Source organism: Schistocerca gregaria, chromosome 2 (assembly GCF_023897955.1).
Source record: "Schistocerca gregaria isolate iqSchGreg1 chromosome 2, iqSchGreg1.2, whole genome shotgun sequence".
NCBI lineage: Eukaryota > Metazoa > Arthropoda > Insecta > Orthoptera > Acrididae > Schistocerca > Schistocerca gregaria.
In genome coordinates this window covers 91,875,765-91,891,837 of record NC_064921.1, presented here as the reverse complement: position 1 = coordinate 91,891,837, position 16,073 = coordinate 91,875,765, and the positions used below count along the sequence as shown (strand labels likewise).

Genomic DNA, 16,073 nt, shown 5'->3' with positions numbered 1-16,073 from the left:
AAATTATATACTATTCTTTTGACAGGCCTGATAACATTTTGCAATACCTGTAAAAAAGGGAACACAATATATTGTACTTGTATCAGATAATAAACTCAAATGTTAAAATACAAGAAAGTCAAAACTACTATAGTCATTTTTGTTAAACTGTAAGCTGGTATATTCACAACCACAGTCACTGTAACTGTGCAATACTAATGTGCACTGTCTGATCAATGTATCCCCATGTAATGCATGCAGAATTGACTACTAGATGTCACGAGAGGTAGACCCACCAGTATAGATGGAGGAAGGGAGTACTGTGTTGTCAGTAGAAAAGCAGTAACAGCAGAATGGGTCAGTCAGGAGAGCTCAGTGACTTCAAAAGAGGACTAGTCATTGGAGGTCACCTGAGAAACAAATCCATCAGAGACATTTCACCCATTCTAAAGCAGCCCAAGTCAACTGTTTGTAAAACATTTGTGAGGTGGAAACATGCAGGAACAACCACAGCTAAACCAAAGTCAGGCAGACCTAGTGTACTGTCAGAAAGGGATTGCTGGGCATTGTTGAGGGAATTGCAAAAATTGTATAAAATCAGTGGAAGGAATCACTCATGAGTTCCAAAGTGCTAGCAATAGTCCCGATGGCACAATGACTGTATGTAGGAAGTTGAAGAGAATGGGGTACAATGGTCAAGGCAACTCCACTGTACAGAGGATGACTGGAAACAAGCGATCTGGCATAATAAATCACACTATACCTTGTGGAAATATAGTGTAAGTGTCTGGGTTTGGAAAATGTATGGAGAATGTTACCTTCAATCATACAGAGTGCCAACAGTGGAGTACTGAGGAGATGGTATTACGATGTAGGGGTGTTTTTCGTGTTTAGTGTGTGGTCTCCTTATTGTGCTTAAGAAAATTCTAAATTTAGAAGGATATGAACACATTTTACACCATAGCTTACTGCATACAGTAGAAGGAGAATTCAGAGATGATGATTGTTTATGTCAGTGTGACAATGCACTGGGCCATAAAGCAGCACCTGTGCAGAAATGCTTTGTGGACAATAATATTGGTACACAGAGACCTGACCTTAACCCAGAGGAGCACCAATGGGATGAGTTTGAACATCAACTTCACTCCAAACCCCAGTGTCCAACATTGCTACCTTCTCTGGTTATGGCTCTTAAGGAAAAATGTTTTGTAACTTTCCAACAGTGAGAGGGTATATCCCAGTAATTGTCACTAGAAACTTTAAAAAAGTAGACACAGCTGTGCGTGCATTTCTGTCATGTTGAGAGACAGGCACAGCCAAGTTGGCACTAATGTTTTTACAGCTGAGGAGGCATGGAGGCCAAGCTGAGCATAGCCCAGTAGCCACACAAGACTTGCTGTCTCTTCAATAGATGGCAGTGCTCTTTGAGTGTCAGTGATTGGCAGACACTCTTGAGTATGAGAATTACCAAGACCATAGGACAGCAGCTAGCAGTTAAATGCATGCTCTGGATTTCCAGCATGCTGGGTTTTGCAACTTTGCCACTCTCTACTGCAAAATGCATGCTCTGGCCACACATTTAGGGAAAACCCAAGTGTCGCCCAGTTAGCATGAAGGAGTCACTACCACGGCTGAATTGATAGCCCACAATAATTATCAAATTAGATTAAATCCAACAAAAACTGAACCCAAATAGACACGTGCACCCTTGAGCCGGAAGGGAGTTTCTAATTTATATTATGTTAAAAGCTTTATGTATAAAATGAATTTTGAAAACCAATATCTCGACAATACCCTAAGCGATTTTCACAAACTGTCTACAGGTAGGTCTGATTGAGCACTATTGGACTATCATAGCAGGTTTTTTTTATAGACATGACATGTTTTGAATTATAGGACAGTATGTGCATTGTGCAGTTAAAAATCTGAATTTTCTTGTAAATAATAAATGAAACATTAAATGTGGTAGCACCATTGCAAAGTAGACATTGATATGCATACATGAATGTTCATAGTGATTACTGTTTGTATTTATTAATAACAGAACAACACAAAGAAGAGTTTATAATTATTTAAGAGCAAACTATTTAACATAGAGGAAAAAAAGAACAGTAACAGAAAGCTGACAAAATTTAATTTATGAATGATACACGTATGCAGCGTTAAATTCACAGTTTCTAAGTACACTGTGTTAGTTGGAACTGTGTGTGTGCTTGACTCACGTCAAAGCAAGGGATTAAATAAGTGGCAGCCACATTGTGCAGGACATTTTGTTTGGTACGACCCTTTGGTTTGGATGTAGAGTCCGTTGGGTTTGAAATCTGGAATAGGCAGTATGTATGACTGCCAGAAGGTTGCCTCTTGAGTGTATCAAAATGATTCTAAGTGTTCAGTCATGAGTTTGATACATTTGCACTTGTCCTCAGCAAATAGTCTGAAATACTTTCAGTGTGTGGAATTTGAATATTTCATACTAGGTGAACTGGTCTGAGCACAAAAACTTCACTGTGGCTAATTTAGAGAGAGACCTGCTCTTGGAATTTAGTTAGTTTGTGATTGTGGAACTTTAAACTTGTGCAAAATGAACTTTACTTTCCACTATCTTTCCAGAAGTTCAGGCAAGCAAAAGACACTGTTCCATTTTGTTCAAGCCCTCTCTTGAAAAGGCACTATTTTAAAGACAAATGATTATTAACCTGTAATAAAACAATCCCCCCCCCCCCCCCCCCCATGAACCATGGACCTTGCCGTTGGTGGAGAGGCTTAGAGGCTTGCGTGCTCAGCGATACAGATAGCCGTACCGTAGGTTCAATCACAACGAAGGGGTATCTGTTGAGAGGCCAGACAAACGTGTGGTTCCTGAAGAGGGGCAGCAGCCTTTTCAGTAGTTGCAGGGGCAACAGTCTGAATGATTGACTGATCTGGCCTTGTAACATTAACCAAAATGGCCTTGCTGTGCTGGTACTGCGAATGGCTGAAAGCAAGGGGAAACTACGGCCGTAATTTTTCCCAAGGGCATGCAGCTTTACGTATGATTATATGATGATGGCGTCCTCTTGGGTAAAATATTCCGCAGGTAAAATAGTCCCCCATTCGGATCTCCAGGTGGGGACTACTCAAGAGGATGTTGTTATCAGGAGAAAGAAAACTTGCGTCCTACGGATCGGAGCGTGGAATGTCAGATCCCTTAATCGGGTAGGTAGGTTAGAAAATTTAAAAAGGGAAATGGATAGGTTAAAGTTAGATATAGTGGGAATTAGTGAAGTTCGGTGGCAGGAGGAGCAAGACTTCTGGTCAGGTGACTACAGGGTTATAAACACAAAATCAAATAGGGGTAATGCAGGAGTAGGTTTAATAATGAATAGGAAAATAGGAATGCGGGTAAGCTACTACAAACAGCATAGTGAACATATTACTGTGGCCAAGATAGATATGAAGCCCATACCTACTACAGTAGTACAAGTTTATATGCCAACTAGCTCTGCAGATGACGAAGACATTGAAGAAATGTATGATAAAATAAAGAAATTATTCAGATAGAGAAGGGAGATGAAAATTTAATAGTCATGGGTGACTGGAATTCGGCAGTAGGAAAAGGGAGAGAAGGAAACATAGTAGGTGAATATGGACTGGGACAAAGAAATGAAAGAGGAAGCCACCTGGTAGAATTTTGCACAGAGCACAACTTAATCATAGGTAACACTTGGTTCAAGAATCATAAAAGATGGCTGTATACATGGAAGAAGCCTGGAGATACTAAAAGGTATCAGATAGATTATGTAATGGTAAGACAGAGATTTAGGAACCAGGTTTTAAGTTGTAAGACATTTCCAGGGGCAGATGTGGACTCTGACCACAATCTATTGGTTATGGACTGTAGATTAAAACTGAAGAAACTGCAAAAAGGTGGGAATTTAAGGAGATGGGACCTGGATAAACTGAAAGAATCAGAGGTTGTACAGAGTTTCAGGTAGAGCATAAGGGAGCAATTGACAGGAATGGGGGAAAGAAATACAGTAGAAGAATGGGTAGCTTTGAGGGATGAAGTAGTGAAGGCAGCAGAGGATCAAGTAGAAATATTTGGGTACAGAAGAAATATTGAATTTAATTGATGAAAGCAGAAAATATAAAAATGCAATAAATTAAGCAGGCAAAAAAGAATACAGACGTCTCAAAAATGAGATCGACAGGAAGTGCAATGGAGAAATGTAAGGATGTAGAGGCTTATTTCACTAGGGGTAAGATAGATACTGCCTACAGGAAAATTAAAGAGACCTTTGGAGATAAGAGAACCACTTGTATGAACATCAGGAGCTCAGATGGAAACCCAGTTCTAAGCAAAGAAGGGAAAGCAGAAAGGTTGAAGGAGTATATACAGGGTCTATACAAGGGCGATGTACTTGAGGACAATATTATGGAAATGGAAGAGGATGTAGATGAAGATGAAATGGGAGATACAATACTGCATGAAGAGTTTGACAGAGCACTGAAAGACCTGAGTCGAAACAAGGCCCCCGGAATACACAATTCCATTGGAATTACTGACAGCCTTGGGAGAGCCAGTCATGACAAAACTGTACCATCTGGTGAGCAAGATGTATGGGACAGGCGAAATACCCTCAGACTTCAAGAAGAATATTATAATTCCAATCCCAAAGAAAGCAGGTGTTGACAGATGTGAAAATTACCAAACTATCAGGTTAATAAGTCACAGCTACAAAATACTAACGTGAATTCTTTACAGACGAATGGAAAAACTGGTAGAAGCCGACCTCGGGGAAGATCAGTTTGGATTCCGTAGAAACGTTGGAACACGTGAGGCAATACTGACCCTAAGACTTATCTTAGAAGCTAGATTAAGGAAGGGCAAACCTACGTTTCTAGCATTTGTAGACTTAGAGAAAGCTTTTGACAAATGTTGACTGGAATACTCTCTTTCAAATTCTGAACGTGGCAGGGGTAAAATACAGGGAGCGAAAGGATATTTATAATTTGTACCGAAACCAGATGGCAGTTATAAGAGTCGAGGGGCATGAAAGGGAAGCAGTGGTTGGGAAGGGAGTGAGACAGGTTTGCAGGCTCTCTCCGATGTTGTTCAATCTGTATATTGAGCAAGCAGTAAAGGAAACAAAAGAAAAATTCGGAGTAGGTATTAAGATTGAGGTTCGCTGATGACATTGTAATTCTGTCAGAGACAGCAAAGGACTTGGAAGAGCAGTTGAACGGAATGGATAGTGTCTTGAAAGAAGGATATAAGATGAACATCAACAAAAGCAAAACGACGATAATGGAATGTAGTCGAATTAAGTCAGGTGATGCTGAGGGAATTAGATTAGGAAATGAGACACTTAAAGTGGTAATGGAGTTTTGCTATTTGGGGAGCAAAATAACTGAGGATGGTCGAAGTAGAGAGGATATAAAATGCAGACTGGCAATGGCAAGGAAAGCGTTTCTGAAGAAGAGAAATTTGTTAACATAGAGTATAGATTTAAGTGCCAGGAAGACATTTCTGAAAGTATTTGTATGGAGTGTAGCCATGTATGGAAGTGAAACATGGACGATAAATAGTTTGGACAAGAAGAGAATAGAAGCTTTCGAAATGTGGTGCTACAGAAGAATGCTGAAGATTAGATTGGTAGATCACATAACTAATGAGGTATTGAACAGGATTGGGGAGAAGAGAAGTTTGTGGCACAACTTGACTAGAAGAAGGGATCGGTTGATAGGACATGTTCTGAGGCATCAAGGGATCACCAATTTAGTATTGGTGGGCAGCATGGAGGGTAAAAATCGTAGAGGGAGACCAAGAGATGACTACACTAAGCAGATTCAGAAGGATGTGGGTTGCAGTAGGTACTGGGAGATGAAGAAGCTTGCACAGGATAGAGTAGCATGGAGAGCTGCATCAAACCAGTCTCAAGACTGAAGACCACAACAACAACAACAATAAAACAATGGAAATTTCAGATTGGAACATCAACTACCATAAAGATGACACATTAAGTTGCAGACAGGCACAATTAAAAAACATTTACACATTGGCCTTCCACAGTCTTTACCAGAAAAAGAAAGAGAAACACATACCACTCATTCACACAAGCAAGCAATCCTCACGCACATATGACTGCCAACTCTCGCAGTTTGAGCAGAAAGCAACTTTTACATGGAATGGAAACAGCAATCTGGAGATGGTGGGAAGGGGAAGGGGATGGGGATGGGATTGCAGTGTATGGGTGGAGGGAAAGAGCAGCCATGTCTGGTGGAGTGTGCAGGAACTAGATTGCCAACAGGTGCAATGTCTGGAGGCTGTGGGGCAGGGAGGCAGGGAGGTGGGGAAAATGGAGTAAAAAAGGAGAGGAACGGGGAGAGTGATGGGTGCATTGGCAGAAGGTGGCACCCGAAGAGGGTGGAAGATAAGAACAGGGAGGAGGTGATAGCACAGAGGAGATAGGAAGTGTTGTGTGGAGTGTGTGGCAACAGTATGTTACTGTAGGTTGAGAACGGGATAGTTTCAGGAGCAGAGACTGGGTTGTAAGAATAACTTCCATCTGTGCAGTTCAGAAAACCCAGAAAAGGGTTTAGATGGCTTGGGTAATGAAGCAGCCAGTGAAATCAAGCGTGTTATGGTCAGCTGCACATTGCACCACAGGGTGGTCTACTTTGCTCTTGGCCACAGTTTGGTGGTGGCCGTCCATCCTGGTGGACAGCTGTTTGGTAGTGATACTAATATAAAAAGATGTGTAATGATTGCAGCAACTCTATTATATGACATGTCTACTTTCACAGGCGGACTGGCCCCAGATGGGGTAGGATAAATCTGTGACGACTGGAGTAGGAAGTGCTGTGTGGGTAGATTGGGCAGGTCTTGCACCTGGGTGTTCCACAGGGATACGGTCCTTGTGACAAGGGATTGGGATTGGCAGTGGTATAGGGATGGGCTAGGACGTTGTGGAGGTTGCTGGGTTTTCTGTCACCCAGCCAACTTTTACAATATCCTAGCCCATTCCTATGTCACTCCCAATCCCACCCCCCTTGTCACAAGGATCATATCCCTGTGGAACACCCGGGTGCAACACCTGCCCAATCCACCCACCCAGCACATCCTATTCCAGCCCTGTCACAGATTTATCCTACCTGTGGAAGTAGCATGTCATATACCAGTTCTGGTGCAATCATTGCACATCTTTTTATACTGGTATGACTACCAACCAAATATATACCAGAATGTATGGGAACCACCAAACTGTGGCTGAGCGCAAAGTAGACCCCCCCCCCCTCCCCCCTGTGGAGCAACTCTCAACTGAATATATCTGGCTTGATTTTAATGGCTGCTTCACTACCTAAACCATCTGGATCCTTACCTCCACCACCGGCTTTTCTGAACTGCGCAAATGGAAATTATTCTTACAAAACATTCTCTGCCCCTGAAATCATCCAGTTCTAAACCTACAGTAACATACTGTTCCCACACACTCCACCCAACTGTTCCTACCCACTCTGTTCTATTGCCTCTTTCTATTCTCATCTTCCACCCTCCTTGTGTGCCACACTCTGCCAATGCATGCATCCATCTTTCTATGCTCCTCTCCTTTTTTGCTCCATTTACGCACCTCCCTGCCCCACAGCCTTCAGTTGTTGCAACTGTTGGCACTCTAGTTCCTACACACTCCACCAGACAAGTCTGCTCTTTCCCACCATCCGTACACTGCAATCCCTCTCCCGCCCTCTCCAAATTACTGCTTCCATTCCATGTGACAGTTGCTTTCTGGTCAAACTGCCAGAGTTGGCAGTCATGTGTGCATCAGGTGTGCTTGCTTGTGTGAATGAATGTTGTGTACTTCACTTTCTTTTTCTGACAAAGGCTGTGGCCAAAAGCTGATGTGTAGGTGTTTCTTAATTGTGCATGTCTGCAACTTAACTTGTCATCTATATGGTACGTAGCGATCTATCTTCTCCTTATATTCGTAACCTGAGATAAGTGTTACAGCATTTGGAATAAATCCAACTTTGTTAAAAATTTAAAACATTGTGTGTAGTTAACATCATTTTTCACCTCAAACTCCTGCCTGCATTTGTTTGAACTTTGTGACTGAAATTCTTTAGGCTTAATATGACAAATGAGTTGGTCGGCTCCTAGAGTGTAGTGTAGCCAACTTTCAGAAATCCAACCACATATTTAGAAACAATATAAGCATAATACTCTAACTTACAATTTATTTTTTGTGCAGATGCATGTGCGGCTCAAGCTAGAAGTTTACTGTACAATTATTCTCTGCAGTTAAAAATATAGCCACAACAGTCTGCAACTTCACATTACTATCTGTACGGTCATATATGTTGGTCTTGTCCAGGGTCACCTAGACATTCTATCTGTATATGCCGGAAGAGACATTCGAACATCTAATTGAAAATGCTGCCCCTAGAGTTCAAGCTGTCATAAAGGAAAAGTGTGGTCACACCTCATATTAATGCCCACTAAAAGACATTTGGATACTTTTAATCAGATAGTGTATATCTCTGTATCTCTACTAACCATATTTGCATGACACAGTGACTTAGGATGGGTGTTAGATGGTCTATATAAGTGAGCCATATATAAAGTGTCATTGTGGTGTCTGTATTAAATTGATACAACACATTATTCTCGAAAGCATGTTTCACTCATCAACTGGAGATTTCAAAGTATTCATACACAACAGAACTTGTGATGGGCTGTTATAGCAGATGCATTCCCCTAGGTTCAAGAACTCATCCTTAAAGATAGTTTAACATTTGTGCAAGGATCTTTCTAGCATATCTCACCAAAGCCTGTGATAGTAACTAAAGAGATGCAGCTCCTATTTTCTAGACAAAATATATTTTCGCTCTATCGAATAAATTTGCCTTCTGATGCCAATCACAAAAAAACTGAGGACACATCAGTACTGATATGTATTTTCACTAAGGGCTTTGAATATTTCTTGTGTATGCTGTTCTGCTACCCCAACAAACAGTATAAAATACATAGTCCACCAGAGCACCTTTTTTTATACTTTATTTATTGTTGCTGGTTTGGAGAGATTGCCCATTCTCAAGTAGTAATTACAAGATCTTAACATTTAAGGTCATATAATGTACCGTTTAGGAATGAATAATCACTCAAAACTGTGAACAGTAAATAAAACATAAATAAAAAGCTCTGGTGAACTATTGTTTCAACAGTATGCATTTAATGCAATTACGGGTTTAGTAACACAATAACTGTGCCACTGTAACTGCTTAAGCTTTCTAAGGATACAAGAAGGCATTCCTGTAGCACTAATTTTGTAAGACTAGGAAATAACCATGTGTTAGGAGGGGAAAAAACTTAAGAAATTATGTACATGATCAACATGTTGCCATATTTTTTACTGAGGAAGTGTACGATAATTGTAAAACTGACTTGTTACACATCATAGCAAGAAGTCACATTTATGACCCATGTAACACGCAAATGACTACCTAATTAACTAACTATGTTCTTGGCTTTGTTGAATTGTTACATTGCTTCAGTAAACTGCAGCTCTGTGATGTTGATATTTTAGTCAGTTCGATGTGCTGTTCACCTCTGTGAGAGTCCAACATTTGAAAACTTTGGGACTAACTAGCAAAAAGTAGCAAAGTCTTCAGATTCAGTTGCATTGCAATCAATTTCCTGTTCAATGAGAAATATTATGAGTGAACTGATAGGCAGTCTGTGCATAGCCCGTTATCACCATTTTTGGAGAATTTATATATGGAGCATTCCGAAGCTAAGTTGCAAGAATTTAGTATATTTAACATATTGTATCAATATGTGATGATCTGCTTTTGATCTAGACATATGGAATGGAGAACCTTCACAGTTTTTAAAATCAACCTAACGTAATATAAAATTCATGACATAATTTGAAAAAGAGGGATCATTACCATCTTTTAACAATGTAGGAAAAGATTGCTACTTAACGTAAAGAAGATACCTACTTAACGTGAAGAAGATATGTTAAGTTGCACACAAACACAATTAAGAGAGACTTATATAAAGCTTTCAGCCACAGCCTTCATCAGCAAAAAAGAAACACACACCATTCATACACACAAACAAGCACCCTTCATGCACACATGACTGCCAACTCCAGCATCTCGGGCTGGAATGCTAAGATATGAATGTACAGATACCATGGCCCTGGACTGTATAGAAAGTTTACAGATAATGACTTATTCCTTCATGCCTTGAGCTGCACCTGTCACAAAGAAATGTCATCATGAGAATTATGGCTCATAGAGCTGGTACATTATCAAACAAGGAGATCCTCTCTGGAGAACTTGCTCACAGAAAAAAATGCTCGAAAGGAATGCTTACTCCAACTGAGAAACTAAACAGCAGTTGCACACACAAACAAACAATTCCTGTGGAAAAGATCAAGACAGAGAAATTGAAAGGAAAATCAAATGTCGCTTAACTTGTCTTTGGAAGTCCAATCTATGGCAAAATTTGTAGATCGAAGCATTTCATCTTCACCAACAAAAATATAAGACCTGCTCTGTAATGATAAATATGACCTAGATTTTTCAACACATCACATACCATATTTCATATGAATAACAAGATTAGCAATGTAGTGCAGGATTCAAGGTTTTAGGACACCATAATGAATTTTTGCAGTGTCAGCTATGTGTTTGAGAGAGAATGTGTTTGTCATGAATTATCAAACTGTGTGGTAGACACATTATAGGTGTCTCGGTTGAGGGAACACCAATTACAGTGCTTACAGCATTCAATTTATAAAGCATGCCTAACATGTACCAGAAAATGAGACAGTATTGTCTTGAAATAGATCATGTGTACACAAGAAAAAAATAAAAAATACAACATGGTAATTTCATTAATGCCTGAGATCCAGCACTCAGTTTATTAACACTTCACTGGTCATCTTGTGAACCAGAGCAAACAGATGAAGGAGGTGTACTTTCCACAGCCTAATGACATGTGAAGAAAATCAATCACACTAATAAAACCTTAGACATAAAATCATCCTTGGGTTTAGGAGATGCACTGAAACTATTTATCGTCATGAGTCCTGGTAGTTTCCCTTCGAAAAAATTGAGAAGGCTCCCTTAAAATTGTTGCAAAATTCTGCACTGAATGACATCTGGTTTTAGCACTGTACAATTAGTCACAGATTACACACATTCTACTTTTCACTTGAATTACCAGATGTTAGCTACTAAAATTAATCCATCATTTCCCAGGTCATTATTCAATGAACAACTGAAAGACTTCTACTTCCAGTATGACATGCTCTGACAGTAATCCTTCTGAATGACTTCCCTATCAAAGTGTAACGATTCACTGAATTCAGGAACTCTTGCCAGACATCCTTCTTCTGTCTTTAATTACTCTGTAGAATTTTTCTTTTATGATATGAAATGCTTCTATCATTCCATGTTAGTGATTTGCATGGAAACCTTTGCAGTGTCACTCGATTAGCCCCAATTGGAATGTGGCATCCCTTACTGCAAACAATGTCAGATACCTGGGCAATTTTGGGACAAAAGCTTGAGCGTCTCGGTGATTCATGCTAGTACCATGGAAGCTGTCACAGTGTCCAAATACAACCTGTTGGCTGTATAACATGCAGTAAGACATGCTGAATAGTAAACTAGATGGCTTTCTTTTACATTATTCTTTCAGGTGTATGTATCTATATTAGCATAAAACCATTAGAACACAAATCATTACCAACTTCTCACTGCTCAATGTCACGAAGAGCCAGTGAGGGGTAGAGGAGCTTAATGGCTGAGAACAACCTAAATAAGTGCTGAAATGTGAGCCTTTCCACAACTCAACCTTGTTCACAGAGCCTCATGCCATTTAAAATGCACAGAAATTACATGTGTGGGGAGAATGGATGGAAGTGTTGCTAAAGAATGTCTTCCAATGCCTGTATATGCACTCAATCATGTGATGGGAAGTAAGAGAGCACACAATTATCATTAGTGAAGCACAAATGGGTAATTTCACTCTTACACAATACTCGAAAATCCTAGCTTGGTTGCAAACAGTGGAATGGGTTAAAATTAGCACTCATCACATAATGAAATCACTGAGCAGTGTATAGGCACATAAACTAGACTATCCTGATTTATTATTATGCCACTCCTACTCTCCACATGGATTCAACGCCCATTCAGAACATGCTACTCCAGTTTTATTACAGGCGTATCTTGTCTTATTGACGGAATACCGGCTATAGCACCAGCCCAGTCATATACCTAATTTGTTGTAGGTACTGCATCGCTTTTGATGTGGGTATGACTACTAATAACTAATAAGCTATCCGCACACCTCAATGTTGACCACCAAATGAGACCAAGGGTGACGTTCACCATTCAATGGCAGAAAATATTGCTGAGCACATGTTCAACTAGAATGACTGCTTCACATCCTATGCCATCTGGATCCTTTTCCTCCAACGTAAGTTAGTCAAAGATGGCAACTGTGAGACCAATTCATCCATTGGCTGAACACATTCATGTGACATCAATCTCCATTAATACATCTCCTACATAGACTTAGGTCAGGGGCATGGTTAATGATACAGCCACTTGTTGCAGTGTCCTTTTTTATCATTTTTTTAAAATAAAACTTTCATGACTTTTAATGCCCAAATTTCCTTGCCAATAGTTCATTCAAGAGCACAGACATAGCTCAAATATTTCAGATACTGTCATGGCATACTGTCTTAATTATCTTTCAAGTTTATTAATTATCTTTCAAGTTTTGAAATAAAGTTTCTCAGTATGCAAAGATGAACTAACAGTTCAAGAAGCACCTTTGTACCACATATCTACCTACTACAAAATTTTGATCTAAACCTTGGCTCCCCCCAGTCTTGTAAGATGACTGATTCTTTGTAAAAGTGATACCAAGTAAATCAAACCAGCAGTTAACCTTTGCATGCCCTATTTCCCAAAAAGTAACATATTTGATTAAAATATCCACCATTATCAGTACCAAATTATTCCAATCTCACCAGCAAGAAGTTGTTGTGTGTCGGCTACATGAAAGCTTTCCTCTGAAATCATCGATGTTATACTTAGCTCAAGTATTAATTCCATGCCTTATGACACAACAGTGCATACAGTGATTTATTCCAAAGAAATAACTCAAGACCCTGTTTTCTTCTTCTTTGTTATCAATTGTACCCAAGTTCTCTTTTTGTTTCATTTTTTCTCATATCACATACTATGATTATTTCATTCTCTTCTGGTTTAGGGTCTTGTTAAAGTGTTTAGCTTTGCCCTGTAAGGTTAGAATACCATCCAGGTATTCATTTCCAAAGTGCTAGAATCTAGGGGATGCAGTCAATACAAAAGGAACAGTCACTGAATTCGTGATAAGAGTGGTTTGTTGTTTTGTTTTGTTTTATGAGTGAGTTTATTTTAGCACACAGCCATGGACATAATAATGAGTTTAGAAAATAAAATGTTCAAATCGCATGGTCACTGACTTGAACAGCATAATCCAAACTCAAATATTCTACCAATGTTATTACTACAGGGACTTCATATTTTCCTCCTATACCAGTTTCCAGGGTTTTTCTGTTTTATTGATAGATTGGCATGCCCTCACAAAAAGAAAGAGACAGATGACTAGGTCAAGGTTTATATTTCTGACAGCATTTGCAACTTTCATAGGTCAATTACATTTATAAAAATGTATGTATCAAAGAAATTAAGAATACAATAGAGACAAGTATTATTTTGCACAATTGCTTCTTGAGACTTCCAACTGAATTGCAGCCACTGTCTCTATTATTAATATAAATATCACTGTAGCTTTTTTTTTATTTTTCTCAATTGTTCAACAGCTTACCTGTCTGTTCAGCAGGAACTGTATAAGCTGATAATGTAACTTCATTTTCTGGTAACCGTACTTCCTTCGATATTACAGAGACAACAAGTTGTTTCAGTGGCTTGGATGAAGATACTTCGACGGAGGGTGATACAGTTTTATCATCCACGCCACTTAACCCTTCTGAATACACCTATTGCAGAAGAATCAACACAAAATGAACAAATTAGCTTTTTATATTTAAAAATAAAATGTTCACAAAAATGGTTGTATTGTAATTTTCTTTGTTACAATGATAACACAAACAGTGGGAACTTCAGGTAGGAATATCAACAATGTATAAAAAGACATACAGCTACTTACCATAAAGAACACATGCCAAGTTGCATACAGGCACAATTAAAGACAGGCATAATTATGTTAGTGTATTTTAATTGTAGCCATCTGCAACTTTGTGCATCTTCTTTACGGTAAGTAGCAATCTGTGTTTTCATACAATGATAAAACATGTACACAAAAGTGAGTTTATTTCACAAAACATAGATGGTGCACACATGATGCTCATACATACAGAGAGAAAGAGAGAGGGGAGAAAAAATACACTGCACAACACCTTTTGCCTTCTGACAGTTAGCCTCACTTCTGCCACCCCCTCCCTCCCGTCCAACTCCTATGCCCCAAAATTTCGTGTTTTTCCTCTGTGTATGTCAATTGTAGCTCTCTTATTCCTAATTTTACTTCACTATTTCAAACCCAACCACTTTTTTAAAAGTGTTTATCATTTCTGGATGGTTCCTCAAAATTTATTTTGTCTGTAATGTTTGTATATTATGGAATATTCAATGTTTGTATAAATAGCAGCACTCTCCATCCAGGACTTCAGTTCTGTTCTGGTTGTACATGGTCATTCATAATAAACATGCTTTCAGTGCTACGTGCTGTATACTTCCTAGGAAGTCCTGCTTTCAGACTTGAACATTCATTGTGTTTACCTCATGGCATTGTTTGATGGAGACGCCAGATACTTCAAGACATCTACATCATCATGGTTCCAATTAGGCAATGTACGATCCATCACCTACATGTGCAGGAACCGGAATATTAACAGTACATATTTCCCAAAATTACTATATTCAGAAGAAGTTGAACTGAAGAAAACATTTGCTGATGTTCAATAGCAAGTTAATTCGGTGGAAGAACAATTGAATAAAAGAGCCTGCTGTCATAAGGAAACAACATAATCCTACATACACAATGTTATGGTCTTGTGTAAGTCTGAATATGATAGAAGCTGACAAAATCTCACATGTGATGGAAAGAGTTGCAGGAGACATATACAAAGCTCTTCTAGTAAAGGATATCACAACGGCTGAGAAAATCATCAAGCATTGCCAGTGCTCTGAGGAAATGCAACAGAAAATAGATGAATCTAAAAAGTACGACCAACTCCTGAAAGTGGACAGTAGGGCAATACTGGAAGACCAACATGACCTTGCCTCTCTCGTACGCCAGGTAGTGAGAGAAGAGATACAGAATTTTATGGCAACTAGAACTTTCAAACCAAGTAAGCAAGAGATAGTGGGCACAAATGTTGACCCCATATGACAGGAGGTAATAAAGAATGTTGAAGAAGAGGTTTGTCAATCTTAAGCATCAATATCAGGCACCAGCTGAAATCGGGAAAACTGACTTGCCCAACTTGGACTTAGACCACAGCCATCAAATACATTGCCAACCACCACAACAGTTCTATTCACGCCAGTCAACTGTAAATGAGTATAGATGAACTGTGTGATGGAGCCCAATGTTGTACCCCAGATGAGGTGCACCCCTCCCCTGCTCCCCAACAACCTGTAGCCGTTTCCTGACACAATGCTGAGGTGCCAACCACTTGCTTAGCTGCCAGATTCAGGAAACCTATAAGCAAGGTGACATCTATGGAGGTGAGGTCATTGCAGATGCAAATCCTCCATAGACGACAGTCACCAAGATGACAGGATATCTCACTGCTGTCATCATCGATGGCCAACTTGTTAGAGCACAAATAGATTTGGGGTTCTCTCTTCTGGAATTCTGAACATTTATCATCATCGGCTAGAGTAGACTATGTTCTGAGTTACGAAAGCAATCATGCCAAAAGTCACAAATGGGTAATATGTCCAGCCAACAAGAGCATGTATTGTACAAATGAGTAACTTCAATGACAGAACACAGTCATTACCTAAATTGTTGATCATCT

General features: G+C 39.4%; 1 protein-coding gene across 2 annotated transcripts in view; it reads right to left on the bottom strand.

The window, feature by feature from the left end:
• The window catches only part of LOC126336403 (dyslexia-associated protein KIAA0319-like protein), a 143,478-nt gene that overhangs the window by 73,227 nt on the left and 54,178 nt on the right, over positions 1–16,073 (bottom strand). For both annotated transcript variants that reach the window (XM_050000089.1, XM_050000090.1), the window contains exon 6: positions 13,856–14,027. In XM_050000089.1, the coding sequence (XP_049856046.1) occupies positions 13,856–14,027 (172 nt within the window). The remainder of the gene's footprint in view (positions 1–13,855; positions 14,028–16,073) is intronic.